Genomic DNA, 14760 nt, shown 5'->3' on the forward strand with positions numbered 1-14760 from the left:
CTAATAATAGTTCCACAGGCTATACTAAATGTTCACCTTCACATGATACATTTTAAAAATGGTTCAGAACTCCATATGTTGGCATAAAGATAATTAACTTTTAACAGCTTTATTAAGTATTAGAACTAATGTCTGCATGCATGTTCGTCTTATAATCTGCTATCTTACGAAAATCTATTACGTCTAGAAAGTTTTCTATAGATTCTTTGGGCTTTTCTATATAGATAATTGTACCAAATGGACTGCTCAATTTTCATCCATCTATCTATCTATCTATCTATCTATCTATCTATCTTTTTTTTTTGAGACAGGGTCTCACTATGTAGCCCAGGCTGGCCTCAAACTCACAACAATCCTTCTGCCTCAGCCTGCAGAGTGCTGGAATTACAGGCATGAGCCACTGTACCCGGCCTAGCTATGTCTTTTTAAAAGCAATTTGAAAATCTGTGCTTAGCTTTTGCATTTATTTTTATTATAAATAAGTTTCTACCATCTTATTTTTCTATTTCTATTCTTCCTACATGTAATTTGTTCATCTATGTGTAATATATGTAAAAACAGTTTTGTGTGTGAATAGATTTTGTGTGGATGCACATTGTATATGAGTATAAATGTTTGTATAAAGTATATATTTGGCACTAAATGAGTTTTTTGCTGGTTTTTTGTTTTGTTTTGCTTTTATTTTCTGAGACAGAGTCTCACTATGTAGTTCTGGCTGGATGTGAACACACAGTGATCCTCCTGCCTCAGCCTCCTGAGTGCAGAAATTACAGGGATATGACCACACCTGGCTGCTGTTGTTTTTTGCTTAACTTTTTTCTTCTGGTTTGGAATTTGCATATCCTAATTCTATTGTTTTAGTCTTCACTCTTGAAGTTTTACTATACATCTTTAGGTTCTAAAGAAAGACAGTATATTAGAGAGCAGAGGATATTAGAACATTTAATTGCATTTATCTTCCTCTGACTTAATGTGCTATAAGCATACTGGCCAGTTCTCTAGTTCTGTCTCTTCACTAAGGGCAAAAAGACATTATTATTTTATACAACTGTTTAGATTTATATACATACTACTTATAATTTCTTATATTTCAGACCATTTTTCTGAATATTTCCCTTCTTGCTGATATGTAGCCATTAGAAACTTCTTTTAATGTAAATTTATTTGGCAGTAAAACCTAATAGCTTTTGGATTTCTGAAAATCGCTTCTCAGCCTTTTGGCTAAGATCAAGTGTGGATTTCTGAAAATGCCCTCTATTTCAAGAACAACAGAGACAGCTTTATCCTAGGCACACAATTATAGGCTGAAACTTACTGCTACAGCTTGGATGTGAAAGTCTCCCAAAGGCCCTTGTGTTAAAGGCTGGTCCCAGCTTAGCACTCCTGGGAAGTATGAGGAATTTTAAGAGGTGAGGCTAAGTCTTCAGGTCACAGGAACGTGCTCTCAGAGCAACAGTGCAACATCACTCTCTTCCTCTCTCCATTTGCTTCCCAGCCAGGAGATGAGCCAGTTACTCCACCACACGCTTCACCTGGGGTGTGCTCCTCAGCACAAGCCCAGAGCAAAGGAGGCCAGCAGATCATAGGGTGTAGCCTCCAAACTGATGTGTTCCAATGGCAGTAAGCTAATTACTCTCTCAGAACTGTTTAGATATTATTCTACTGTCTGCTAGCTTCCAATACTGCTTCTGAGAAGTATGCTGGTCCAAAGCTTGGTCTCTACACACAGGAAACTATAGTTATGGGCATCTGCCTCCAGGCTGATACAAACTACCACCTGTCCACTATTATTGCTCTCACCTCCAGTTTTGCCTCATATTTCATTTCTTTTTTGAGGAGTATCTCCCATTTTCTCATAAGTTCAGAAACATATCAATAATACTTTTTAAAGTCTAGGATCTAATTGGCTTGAAACAAATGGGGCCTCTAGAGTATCCAGCCTGCCCTATGGCTAGAAGCAACACAATAGGGGTTTCTATACTGCAAAACTTCACAAGTATAATATCCTAACCTAAATTAAAACCACCAAACATTTGATTGGAGCTTCCCACAGAACTAATCCTCCACAAAGTGCAATTTGACAATATTTACCTGTAAAGTCTCTTTAAAAACAAATTACTGCAATATAAAAAGGCAACAGACTCAAAGAATTATCTTCAATTCTCCTATTCCATCTACTGCAGACCCCTGAAACATTATCAGAAACCTCTGCCTTAGGCTCCACTCTCTGCCCAGTGTATGAAGGAAGCCTGAGGAAAAAAACTAAAAGACAGAACTAAGAGAGACAGAAAGTGGGGCGCCAGGACAACCAATGCCAGTGCAATTGACAAAGGCATGCTGGTCCATCCAAACTACTGATTTCTATCGTAATCAGTTGAGATAAAGGCAAGCTACGTGCAAGGGCAAAACTACCCGCAAGGATGCACAATCCTGTAGTTTTTATGGAAATTAATGTAAGCAAGGCTCATAAAAGACAAGACAAAGCATTCTCGAATTAGGAACAGAGTAGACAAAATACACTGTTGTTAATTAGAACACTGTCCTTCTGGTTAAGAAGGTTTTAGTTGTGGGAACAGAATTTGGGTGTGAGTTACTCTGACCTCAGCATATAGGTTTCAGCCAGACTCACTCCTATAAACAAGCCAATTGTGGAGTTAACTCTTCACAGTCTGTATTGGGCATAATCAACATTGCAGTCTTCTGCACATCCCAAGCATATCCATACCAAGACTTACAAGATTAAAAAAAAAAGCTGAGCCAACACTGCCATCCCTATAATAAACCCACTTCCTACATCCTGCCAGATCTGACTTCTAAGAGTTTGTTTTGTTAGACAAATTTCTATCTATGTTCGTACTTTTTTCTTCTATTATCTTTATCCAGTTTTAGGATTAGCACAATGCTGATTTCCTAAAATGAGGGGAGAAGTGTTTCTTTTTTTTCCTGCTTTAATTGTTTGATATAATTTATCAGTTAAAATGTTTATGAGCCTGCTGTTGTCATATGGGTAGGTTTTCAAGCTAGGATTATACTTTCTTTAATAGGTGCTATTCAAATTTTATATTTCCTCCAGAGTCAGTTTCATTAATTTGTCTTCCAAGGTACTTCTTAGAAGTTGTCAATTTCAAGAAAGATTTTTTTAATACACTTTCTATATCATTTTAGATTCTGTAAAATCTGTGGTAATGTCTATATCTTGATATGGTAATTTTAAAAAAGTATAACTGATATTGTGTAATAGGAAGCAAAGGTCTAAAGGAGTAGGGGAAGTGGGAGGGATAGGGGAAAGGAAAGAAGGGAAAAGAAAAAATATGAGAAAAGAAAAAAGAATGGAAACAAAGTCTTTGCAAATAGGGAAGGGTAGAGGGGGTGAAGGGAGGACATGGGAAGGGGAAAAACTAAGAACCACGATACTCAAGTAACGGTACAAGATCCCAATGATGAATGTAACTGTATTGTATACCTAAAATGTACCAATAAACTTAATGGAAAAAAAATAAAAAGCTTTTACAATATGCCAGACTATCCTAGGTATCCTAGGCACAAGAAATGTATTTTAAAAACTGATGATAGAAAACAGAAAATATCTGCCCTTGAGGTTTTCAGAGATAAGAGAATATATAAAATATAATTTGGCAAATGCTCCACTAGCAGTTTGAATGAAACATATTCTTGATAACTATCTCTTTAGAACTGGGGCACACTATCTTTCCTTCCTTTTAAAAATAAATATAAATTAAAATGTATCTATCTTGTCTGATAATTTTGGGCAACTGGGCATCCCTAGAAAATAAAAACTGGAAAATTACGCATTATAACTAGGGTTCAGAAAAAGTATATCAAATTGTATCTGCTTTTGGAGATGAAGCCTTTATAGCTTCCTTAGCTACTATCAAATTCATTATTCCAATTTTCAGAAACTTATATGATTCTATGCCCAGAAATACTGTCTGTTCTTTGAAATCAGAACTCTCTAGTTTTTAAACGTTTACTAGTTTTTACTTTAAATTGTGGTAATTTCATGTCATTAAATTGTTCTAACTCTCCTATATAATTTGTGTGTGTAATTACTAGTGGAAAATACATTTACAGATAGAAAATACAATGAAAGGCTGACTTTATGGCTTTCCATTATCCCTACAAGAAACAGTTCCTAAGGATTAGTGAGCCACTATCATCATCAACATGTGAATTGCTCCTTCCACATGGCAAGCTGATATGTGCAGGCAGATTTGTCTCATAAATTCATGAGGTATTATTCCTCTTTGTAACTGAGACTTCCTGTACTCCACTTTTCTCTCCTTTCCATTCCTCATTTCTAGTCATATGCTATTTGAACATAGTAATAAGAAGCTAGATCACTTAAAACTATGAATAGGATGAGATAATTCACCAAAAATAACTAATTAACATATAAAAGATAATGATCCTTAAGTTTTCTTAAAATGAGAAACTTTCTTTTTTTCTTTGTACTGGGGATCGAACTCAGGACCTTGCGCTTGCGAAGCAGGTGGCAGCACCACTGAGCTAAATCCCTGCCCCAAACTTTCTTAAACTATTCTTTTTTTCTTTTTTGGTATCGGGGATTGAACTTAGGTCCTTGCACTTGCACAGCAGGCAGCGAAACCATTGAGCTAAATCCCCGGCCCTCTTAAACTATTCCTAAAATGAGAAACTTTCCATCTAAATAGAAATTCACAGTGTTGCTGCTTTAATCTATAGCATGATCACCCAGTGCCAGAAAGTCTGCAAAAAATTAGGTGCCAAAATATATTGCTAATCAGAATATAAATTGAAACAGTTTGGCAATATAATTTTTAAATGTTTATATTCATTAATATTTGCATTGTACAAATTCCATCTTAAGAAAATAATTTAAAAAACAAAATTTTCACACAAGGATATAGACGGAAATATCCTTTTATATTAAAAAAACTAAAAACAATGAAGGTTATACACTCAAAGTATATTGCCATTAATAAGATACTTGAGTTGATTATATAATAACATGGAGAATTACGATAAGTGCTGAGGAAAAAAGCAAGACAAAATTATACATGCTAAAAGATTATCTGAAATAAGAAGAGTCTAAAAAGAAATATGGCAAGATATTAAAAGAAAAGGGATATTCTCTCTTTTTCTTCTTTTTAAGGAATTTTAAAAAGTTTTCCATGGTAAAAAAATTTATTCTGGAAAATTAAACGTTTAAATTAATAAATAGTTTGCCAATACCTTACTGTCCACTTCTTTCTCTTATTTCCCCATTACAGCAAATTATCCGTCTTCTCAATTTTCCCAAAATGAGAAGGGGAACGAGGGAGGGGGTAGGGGGGAAAGAAAGAAGGGACAAGGAAAAAAAAAAAGAGAATAGAAGGAAAAATTGGAAACAAAGTAAATGAGGGGAAAAGGGTCAAAGGGAGAGGGGAATAGGAAAAAGAGAATCAAGCTATATCGTGTACAGGTACAAATTCCCTATGATGAATGTTATCGTTATGTACATCTAAAATGTACCAATAAATGTTTTTGCTTAAAAAAAAAAGTAAACAAGCGAAGGAGAAAACAATTAAAAAAACAAAGTAAAACTTTTATAGTTCCTACTACTGATTTAGAGAGGCACATTCTTTCTATAACTATTCAGTTGGTTAACTTCTAAAATAGCACCTGAGAGAAAGGGAAAAAAAAGACTTACCTTATTTCCCTCTTCTTTGAACTGGGGATTAATTATTTTTACAAAAGAATAAAACAATTGACGAATTCTGGAATCTCCAATAAAGGCAACATGTTTATCTACAAGGCAGTTCTTTGCTTCACTGAAATCAACACAGAAAACATTAATTAAAATAAGTGATATCAAGATATTAGCATTTCAAAGCATATGGTGGGGAGGGATTGCTATACATCCCATTAGACATAGGTGTTCAGGTCTGTGTAACTAACCAGTCCATGTACTTATTATCAACTAATTCTCACTAGTAACAGTCACATTCAGTAAGCATTTAAGAAGTGCCCTTACTGTCGTAACTGTTTTATATCCATTATCCCAGAACTCCATACTGTAGGTATCTAAGTTGCAAAGCAATAGTCCTCTGCTCTGTGGTTACCCTAAGCTTGGTCACCTCTCCCCTGACATAAAGCAGCGAGGCCAAAGCTCTTTCTCAAAAGCTGTAGTTGGTAATCTTCATTTGGAATCAGCCCCAATCCTTACTCAGGCAGCCTCTACCTGACATACACAAGAAAAGTACTGTACCCTGCTTTACTGCCATCTCTCCACCAGAGAAACAAAACAAACAAAATGAAGAACTCTTACCTGATTTTGTATTTATGCATCATGCAACTGTGAGGTTGCCAAACTTTTTCTCCAAGAAATCTGCCACTTGAGAGAAGGTATTCACATGAATCATTGCCTATAATAATATTAAGATATCACAATGTTGTATTATAAAAATAGCTATTTTTTCATGTCAGTTATCTTGATCCCATTTAAGCTCCCTGAGATCAGAGAGTACACAGTTTTCTATGCTTTCCTACACCTTCCAGGTATAGCTAAACCATTCATGAGAGTGTGATAAATATCCATACATTAATATTCAAGAAGATAAGAGCCAGTTACAGTTTACACTTTACGCTGTAAGAGATTCCAAACTCCTAAATACTATGTCCAGTGTTTTGGCAGTTCCTTACACTACAGTGCAGGCTCTTTCCAGGGACATCATCTCAACCTCAAACTAGCCTTATATGTTCATCACTCTTACTTCTGATTAAGAAATTCAGGTTTAAGGGATAAAAGAGAAGACTTTGGAAATAACTTTCTATCCAACTATTATAATACATATGCATTAGCGTATCTAGAGACCTGGGTTTAGACACAAAGGTCCATAGCTAAGCAACTCCTCTGTCTCGTGTAAATTGAGGCAGAGCCACTATATATCCCTGGCCACTTTGCTGGCACATTGGCCAAGTATACATGACTCAAGGGTGAAAGGGTGATATGGAGGCATTAAAGAAGCTGAGCTATATCAAATGGATGAGGGGAAATGAGATATTTAGATCATCTTAACTGGGGGATTATAATGAAATATAAATTTAATTTAATCTCTAGTACTTTATCAACAGTTAATAGCAAGCTAAATTTTACAATTACTTCATGTCAGGCTAAGGAGTCTGCTAAGAGGAATATTGCAGAACAAAAACAGTATTGAATTATTCAAGGTAGAAATGGGAAGGATTCAAAGATAATTAAAGTACAAAAACACATCTCTTTTTTCAATCGAGTTCTTCATTTATCTGGCCAAAATACAAACACAAGCTGATACAAATGTAAAACAGGTATGCAGAAGTACAAAATGTACTTGTTGCTTTAGTGTTGTCGGTTTCAAACAAGATAGGACCAAAAAGTGAAAACACTACACTGTCTCACTGGTGGAAAAGTGAGGAAAGAATGTATCAACGATTAAATTGTTATAATTATATATGTAAGATTGGTACTGGGGATTGAACTCGGGACTTTGTGCTTGCGAGCCAGGCAGCAGCACTACTGAGCTAAATCCCTGGGCCATTATACTTATATATGTAGCCTGAGCAAGTTCTTTTTTTTTTAACTTCAAATATTTTTAATAAGCTGCCTTTAAGTATAAATAACTAGTTCTTAATTCTTCCAAGTATTAAAACTAATTCTAGGGCCAGGGATTTAGCTCAGTGTTTCCACCGCCTGCCTCGCAAGCACAAGGTCCTGAGTTCGATCTCCGGTACAAAAAAATAAAAAACAAAAAAACAACAAAAAAAACTACATAAATAATCAAGGATGAATAAATAAAAGGGCTATAGGAATACATAATTCAGTTATTTTCCTAAAAACAACATTCCTGAAGCATTCTTTTACAATGATCATATAGTAAAATCTTATTTAAAATCCAGTAAAGGTTTAAAATCAGGATGAAAACTTCATATTTATAACATCTCTAAATGGTAAAAAGGTTGCACTTGGCTTGTTGTTATCCAATGCTCAGGTGCTGGGGTGATGCTGGGGCAACTTCAAAGAGGGCTGTGTGTGCCCACCTTGGCATGAGTGCCACAGGTTCATCACCACTGCTCTAAAACAAGTTCTTTTTCTTGGGAAGGCAATATTTGAGATCAAACTATTAAATGTAGATCTAGATATTAAAGTATACAATAAGATACCACAGCTTTATTATGTATATATGTAAATATCTGCTGGAAAATACCCTTCTTAAATATGCCAAAGACAAAGCAAAAACCCTCAGTCATTATTTTCTATTGTCTAAGACAATTCTGATAGCTACTTTATTTATTTATTTATTTATTCATTCATTCATTTATTTTTCGGTACCGGGGATCAAACTCAGGCCCTTGCGCTTGCCAGGCAGACGTGGTGCCACTGAGCTAAATCCCTGGCCCCCGATAGTTACTTAAAACATTCAACATGATATGAAAATTACAAAGTGCTCAGATAAATCAAGCTAGGAATACAATTTTTTTTTAAGCAACTAAAGAGATATGTACTTCAACTCGAGGAATAGCCATCTTCCTCTTTATTTTGTTATCTTAAGTATAAAAATTTTCCTTTGTCAATCTATACTTGCAAATATTTATGCACATTTTTCCATAAAAGAAAAACATTTAATAGTAAACAAAGTAAGTAGGCAAGCAAACAAAAACCAAATTGAAACCTGAAATGTAACAACTAAAGAAAACATCTGATTTCCTAAACAAATCACAACTTAGATGTTCTCTTGGCCTGGAATACCTCTGGACCTGTACCTTTAGATAAATTATCCTACTAAGCTGCGTGTTTCCTACTACCAACCAGAAAAACACCAGATCACCAAGTTTATAATACAATCTGTGAAATATTCATTTGCCTAAAATTCAGCAAGTTATATTTTAGTCTGTGTTGAAAAACACCATTTATATATTTTTGAGACAAGCTAAGAGTGACTCATTACGAATAATGTCATATATGACCAGGATCTTTCTAGCACTCAAAGAAAATGAAAGGGTAAGAGACCTATAGCTACTTCTTAGTTAAATTTCTGAAGGTTTCAACTTTTTTTATTTTTAGTTTTATTTTTTTTGAGACATGGTCTCATTATGTAGTTCAGGCTGGCCTCAAACTCAGGGCAGCCCTCCTGCCTCAGCTTCTCGAGCGCTGGGGTTACAGGTATGTGCCACCACAGCCTGTTCCAGTTTATTTTTCTCTAAAACACCGAATAATATTTATCATTGGTATTTAATATGCTCAGTGACAGAAAGGAATTCAACTTCAACAAAAGTTAATTTATCAATTTAAATAATTAAAATTTATCCAGATGGAAATATTTTTAAGGCTATAACACTGGGCTCTTGTCACAGAAATGTTTTAAATCTGTAATCACTATTAATCCACATTTTGTGATTTAAGAACATAAGAAATTGAAAAAATTTAGAAAAAATATAGTTGAGTAATTTTTTAAATGTCAGTTATTATGAAATAATGCAAAAAAAAAAACCCTCTACTTTTAAAATTGACATTAGAACATGAAATTCAATTAAAGCCACAAAAGAACCAAAAGCAGAGAGGAAAATGGAAGGAAACAAAGACTGAAAATCTACCCGATAGTTGTTTGTGGGGTTCCTACTGTGTGCTGGACTCGGGATTTACAGATGAAGATTCCCTTGGAAGCTCAGTTTGTGGGGAGATGGCAGATACCAATTATTACAATACCACAGGATAAATAGGCACAAGTCAGTGTGGCAGAATGGAACCAATTCCTACCTCCTCTGACAATGACCTTTGAACAGGTTCCTAGAAGGAAAACATGTAGTGTCTTTCAAGCTGAGAGGTCACTGCAGGCAGAGGAAAACCATGTCTACTACGAGAGGTGTAAAAGGGAAAAGGATGCTTAGACTGTGAGGTTGGAGTTTAAGAAGAATAAGAAAAAAACACGTTACAAAAAAATAGGCCTGTGTCAGATTTTGAAGTTTTATACATACAAATTTTATTAAATTACTTCTTGTTGGAAAAAAGAATAGGAAAACTCTTGGCTAGTATTGTGAGGATGAATTTGTGTTTCTAAATTGCTTAACACATCCTCCCCTGCCCCGGAAAATGCTTTTTTACTTCATCTTCCACAATTCTCACCATCTAAGAAGCTCTGAGAACAGTGGACTATCACATACTGGCAGGAGACAAACTAACTCGGTCCTAATCCCAGCTCAGTCACTCAATAGCTGTGTATCCTTTTATGAGACTTACTTAACCTCTCCAGCCTTACCTTTAAAATGTAAATAAAACAGTAATTCACTGGATCTAAAAACACTGATTATAAAACACATCACTATTTTGTCATAGCAAAAAAAAAAAAAGTTATCAACTAAACTTTGACATGCCATCAAAGTTTTGAAGTCTTATCCTGATCAGGGATGCCCAACAGGGGTGGGGAGCGAAACACGGTAACTGCGTGTGCCCCACAGAATAGGTGGAAAACAACACAAGTTACCATATGTAAAATCCTCAGTGTAGCAGTGCCTTACATATCATAAGTGCTCAAAGTCAACACCCAGCATTTTCAAGTTTGACTTCCTGTGTGTGATTCTTTTTACTTCCTCTGTGTGATTCCTTGTAGGTGGTAAAGGAAGAGAGACTACATATGTGTATTCAAACCGTACCCACTGTGCCTTGCCTGAGGCATACATATACCCACACCCAGGATCCCAATACACAAACTCACTCCTCACTCTCACGTGATATATAAGGTCCTTTTTTGCTCTAAAGATCAACAACGTGGTTCAGGAGTATGCCTATGCTAGCATGAAGGACAATGCACCTGACACTGCCTGACACTGCCAAAACAGGGGATGGCTAAAATGTTCCTTGGAAGCTGTTTGTTTTTCCAAGCAGTCTCTGGCTCAGGTTCTCACCACTCAAGTGTGAACAAGTACACACACCAGGTGTGGGCTTCACACTCCAGGCCCTGATGCACCAACAGGAACCAATGACTCGCTTCTGGAGGAGGCTTACAAACAGTTCAATTGCCTACTTGACTCACAAGGGCCCATCTAAAATTCTCTTCCCCCCACTGATGACAGATCTTGATAAGACACAACACATAATCTAAATATAAAAATTAGTATTCAAAGCTTATCAAAAGATAAAAAGCACAGTCATCACAGGAAGAAGGACTCTATATTCACCTTTAGGACAAGAGCACTACAGTTATAAAATTTATCTCTAACATCACACAGATTTGAGTTAATTACTGTTATCTCACACCTAACTAGCATACAATGATTAATGGTACTTGAAAGAAATAGTACTCAAAATTGTCACAAATCGATGCAACAACACAGCTACTTATATTTTGCATATAAAAGTGCTGGATTTCCATTGCACTGCTTGCAGATCAACCAAAGCCCTGTCAGGTCAAATGGCTGTGAATATGTAAGAGGTTAGAGGAGAGAGGTCAAATAGATGTAAGGAATGTACCTTTTTAGGTCAACTTCGTATATTTATATTATGAGCTGTTCATCCAGTATGGTGCTAAAGCATAAAATTTTTAATATTCAAGAGTTGGCAGGAACAAAATTGATCAAAATGACCTACACTTTGAAAGATCTCCTGGGATTAGAAAACTCTGATACCAGTATCCATTTACTGGATATTTTGCCAAAGTGGGTGTGGAGTTAAATGGACACAGAGATAATGTGCACCTGTCCATTACACATTAGGTCTTCACTAATTAATCTCACAGTCACTAAGAGCTGTCCAGACAATGGCTCTGATAGTACTGAGAGCCAAAAATAAAAGAGCCTATCATTATTAATTTCGCTCCACCTGTCAGCCCCTCCCGTGGTGGCATTTTTTTTTTACATAGGAAAAACAAATCTACCAACAAGGACAAGTAAATCCCTTAATTACTGAAAGGTAACTCATTCTTAACTAAAAAGGCCATATTTTTGCTTGGCCTCTGCGCCAATTTGCAAACCCATCCGGAAGGCCTCCATTCAAACTGCTTGCACGTTGTTCTCATTGACCACCTCTACTCCTGTCAACTCCTAACTTCTTTTCAGAAATTAGCCCTGATGTCTTGACTTTCTTTTTGAGAAGCGTGCAACCCAAACCCTGGAGACGTGTGTGAATACCAAAGGCTGAGGGGTAGGTGACCACGGGCATCTCAGGCAGAGACTACCTTGTTGCTGGCCAAGGAAATCGGGCAGCCCTTGCCGCTGTCCAACAGTTAGGCCCTGCAGTTACAGGGCAGAGGCCGGATCCGACGGAGGCGAACGAGCCAGACCCCAACGCCACAGGGCGCGGACTCCGCTCTGGAGGGCGGCCTGTGGGGGGGTGGCCACTCCTTCGCGCCCAGGCCGCCTGCACGCGAGCCCGGCCGCGGCCTCCGACCCGGCGGCCCTCAGGCGGGCAAGCCCGGCGTGGCGACCCCGGTGGGCGGCGGGCGGGACCCTGGCCACGCGCCGGGGCGCCCTCCGCGCGTGGGGACAGCAGGGGCACGTGGGGACACCGCCTCCGCGGGCCGGGCCGGGCCGGGCCGGGCGGGAGGCCGCGAGCGTGGGCGTGTGTCGGGCGAGGGGGCGGCCTCCCAACGCCGCGTCGCCGCCTCCCCGGCCGGCCCGGGGAGGGGGAGGACCGCTCACCTCGGTAGCGGCGAGAGGCGAGGTGACATGCGGCGAGCAGCACCACGGCCCCCAGCGCCAGCGTCTTGGCGCTCCTCACACTGAAGTAGTGGTTGATCTCCCGCTTGCCCAGGTTGTAGGCCAGAGCCGCCATCTTGGTTCCTCCATGACAACAGCGCGCGGCGGCGCGGGGAAGGGGTGCCGCGCAGGGGCAGCACTGGGGCCGCCGCCCGCCGCCGCCCGCCGGGGAGCCTGACCCCGCGGCCCCGGCGCCCCCGGCCTCCGCTAGGCCCTCCTCGGCCTCGCCCCAGACCCGTCGCCGCTGCTCGGCCGTGCCGGGTCCCCTGGCGCCCTGGACGCCTGTCTCCTCCCCTTCCTCCTCCTCCTCCTCCTCCGGAGCCTCCTGCCTTAATAGCGGCTGCGCCTGAGAAGGGGCTCCGGCCGCTGGTGGCGGCGGCTCTGGGGCCACTGGCCCCGGCCGGTCCCCCGGGGTCACCGGTTCACGGGAAGCGGCGGGCGGCTGCGGCAGAGACATGGGAAGTGGACTGGTGTCGGGCGAGTGCTGGACTGACTCCGGGTGGCCTGGCCGCTACCTGAGCCCAGGTTGGGACACTGGAACTACAGTTCCGGGAGCAAGGCTCACATCGACCCGTCCCTCCTTCCCTGTCACACCCTTTTCTGGACTTTCTACTCCCTGAACCCGCCCAGCGTCCTGGGGGCTCAGTGTGAGGCTCTCTGCACCTGTCTGGCCAGTCTGGCTGCACTCAGGTGGTGCCAGCCAGGTGCTGGGATTGCTGGTGGGAGTAACACCCAACCCACGAGGAAGGGCTTAACTCGCTGCGTGGCCCTTTTCTCTTGAAACTCCCAGTCCCCCTTTAATGTTCTGTTTCCCCAGTTCCAGGGGGCATAGATGCACCGAAGTACAGGGTGGAAAGTACAGAATGAGCTGAACGTAGTGTAGGTATGGGTGATAGAGACTTTAATTCTCATGTGTATTGACACAAAGCTTGGCTTGGAGCGCAGGAAAAAACAAAACAAAACGTATGCTTATGACAGTCATCCCTACCCTATAATGGTAAATGTTTTGCAACTGTCAATAAAGCAAGCACTGCTTTACAATTTTTTTTTTAATCCCAAAGAAGTATATTTCTTCTTTCTGGTGGTATCTTTCAGATGGGAATGGTTATTTACATTGCTTGAGGTTGAGATAGTTATCCACATAGCCTATGGTGTTTAGAATGAGGCATTGGTTAGTGGAGGTGTTGTCGAGCATTTTTATAGCTTGGCCATTTAGCTATTTCTGTATGTGTCTATAGGCCCTTCTCAAAATTATAGGATGTAAGATATGAAGGGACTATAGAGATCTTGTCTAATGATTCCCTTTTTATTCAAGGACCCTTTATTATAGTTTCAGCCATGGACTTCATATCCTCAAAGATTTTGTCACTTAAATGAAATCACATATATCACTGTCATGAATGTAATGCTAATAAGCAATAAAGTTAAATAAGTCTAGAAACACTTAGACGCTGCTCTTTGCAAATAGTCTTTTAATTTTGGCTGTCATTCTTCTGATCTTGGGTTGATCATATGCCGGCAGTATTAAATCAGATATTGTAAAAACCAAATAAGTAACTGCTCACAATATATGGTCTGCCAGTCATGTCCTAGACATTCCTATGATGTCATCAACAGCAAATTAGAATTTCTGCTCAAGCTTCAATAACCAGTGTAAGCCCATAGGGTTGATTTCATGCCTGCCAAAAGTAAAGAAACTTGACATTTTATTTAATTGCAATTTCCAGAAGGCTTTCTGAAATATTGTAAATAGCTCGTGAACTTTTTTGTCCTTTCCTCTAATTTAAAGATGATCCTTCTACCTCTGTTCTGAGCCCCCACCCCCACCCTCAGTCTTTGGGGGTTGATTCCTACATCAGTTGTCGCCATTTAAATTACCTTTATTCTGTGCCCTCTTTGAATTCTCTTTCTCACCTGGCTGCCTTCTACCATTAAGTTTCTCTTTTGAATAAAAAATATCCATGGATTCTATGTTCCTGTATGTTTACCTCTCCATGTCTTTTCTCCTCTAACAAACATCTAGAAAGAATAGTGTTGCCTTACAGTTTTCACTTG

At 39.3% G+C, this 14760-nt stretch overlaps 1 protein-coding gene and 1 long non-coding RNA gene across 5 annotated transcripts in view; one reads left to right on the forward strand and one right to left on the reverse strand.

The window, feature by feature from the left end:
* Casd1 (CAS1 domain sialic acid O acetyltransferase 1) overlaps window positions 1–13264 on the reverse strand; it is a 45072-nt gene extending 31808 nt beyond the window's left edge. Inside the window, exons 1-3 of one of the 3 annotated variants that reach the window (XM_087204714.1) lie at window positions 12649–13264; window positions 6308–6404; window positions 5690–5810 (exon numbers count right to left, since the gene is read on the reverse strand). In XM_087204714.1, coding sequence (XP_087060840.1) covers window positions 5690–5810; window positions 6308–6404; window positions 12649–13162 — 732 coding nt within the window. In that variant the 5' untranslated portion in view covers window positions 13163–13264. The remainder of the gene's footprint in view (window positions 1–5689; window positions 5811–6307; window positions 6405–12648) is intronic. The other 2 variants (XM_021242843.2, XM_004862694.3) reach the window with 2 other exon arrangements.
* LOC147829666 (uncharacterized) overlaps window positions 11830–14760 on the forward strand; it is a 63930-nt gene continuing 60999 nt past the window's right edge. For both annotated transcript variants that reach the window (XR_015448756.1, XR_015448755.1), the window contains exon 1: window positions 11830–12151. This is a non-coding gene — a long non-coding RNA (uncharacterized LOC147829666). The remainder of the gene's footprint in view (window positions 12152–14760) is intronic.

This window comes from Heterocephalus glaber, unplaced genomic scaffold (assembly GCF_053883595.1).
Source record: "Heterocephalus glaber isolate CG9 unplaced genomic scaffold, H.glaber_assembly_v1.0 deba00000546, whole genome shotgun sequence".
In the NCBI taxonomy this organism is placed as follows: domain Eukaryota; kingdom Metazoa; phylum Chordata; class Mammalia; order Rodentia; family Bathyergidae; genus Heterocephalus; species Heterocephalus glaber.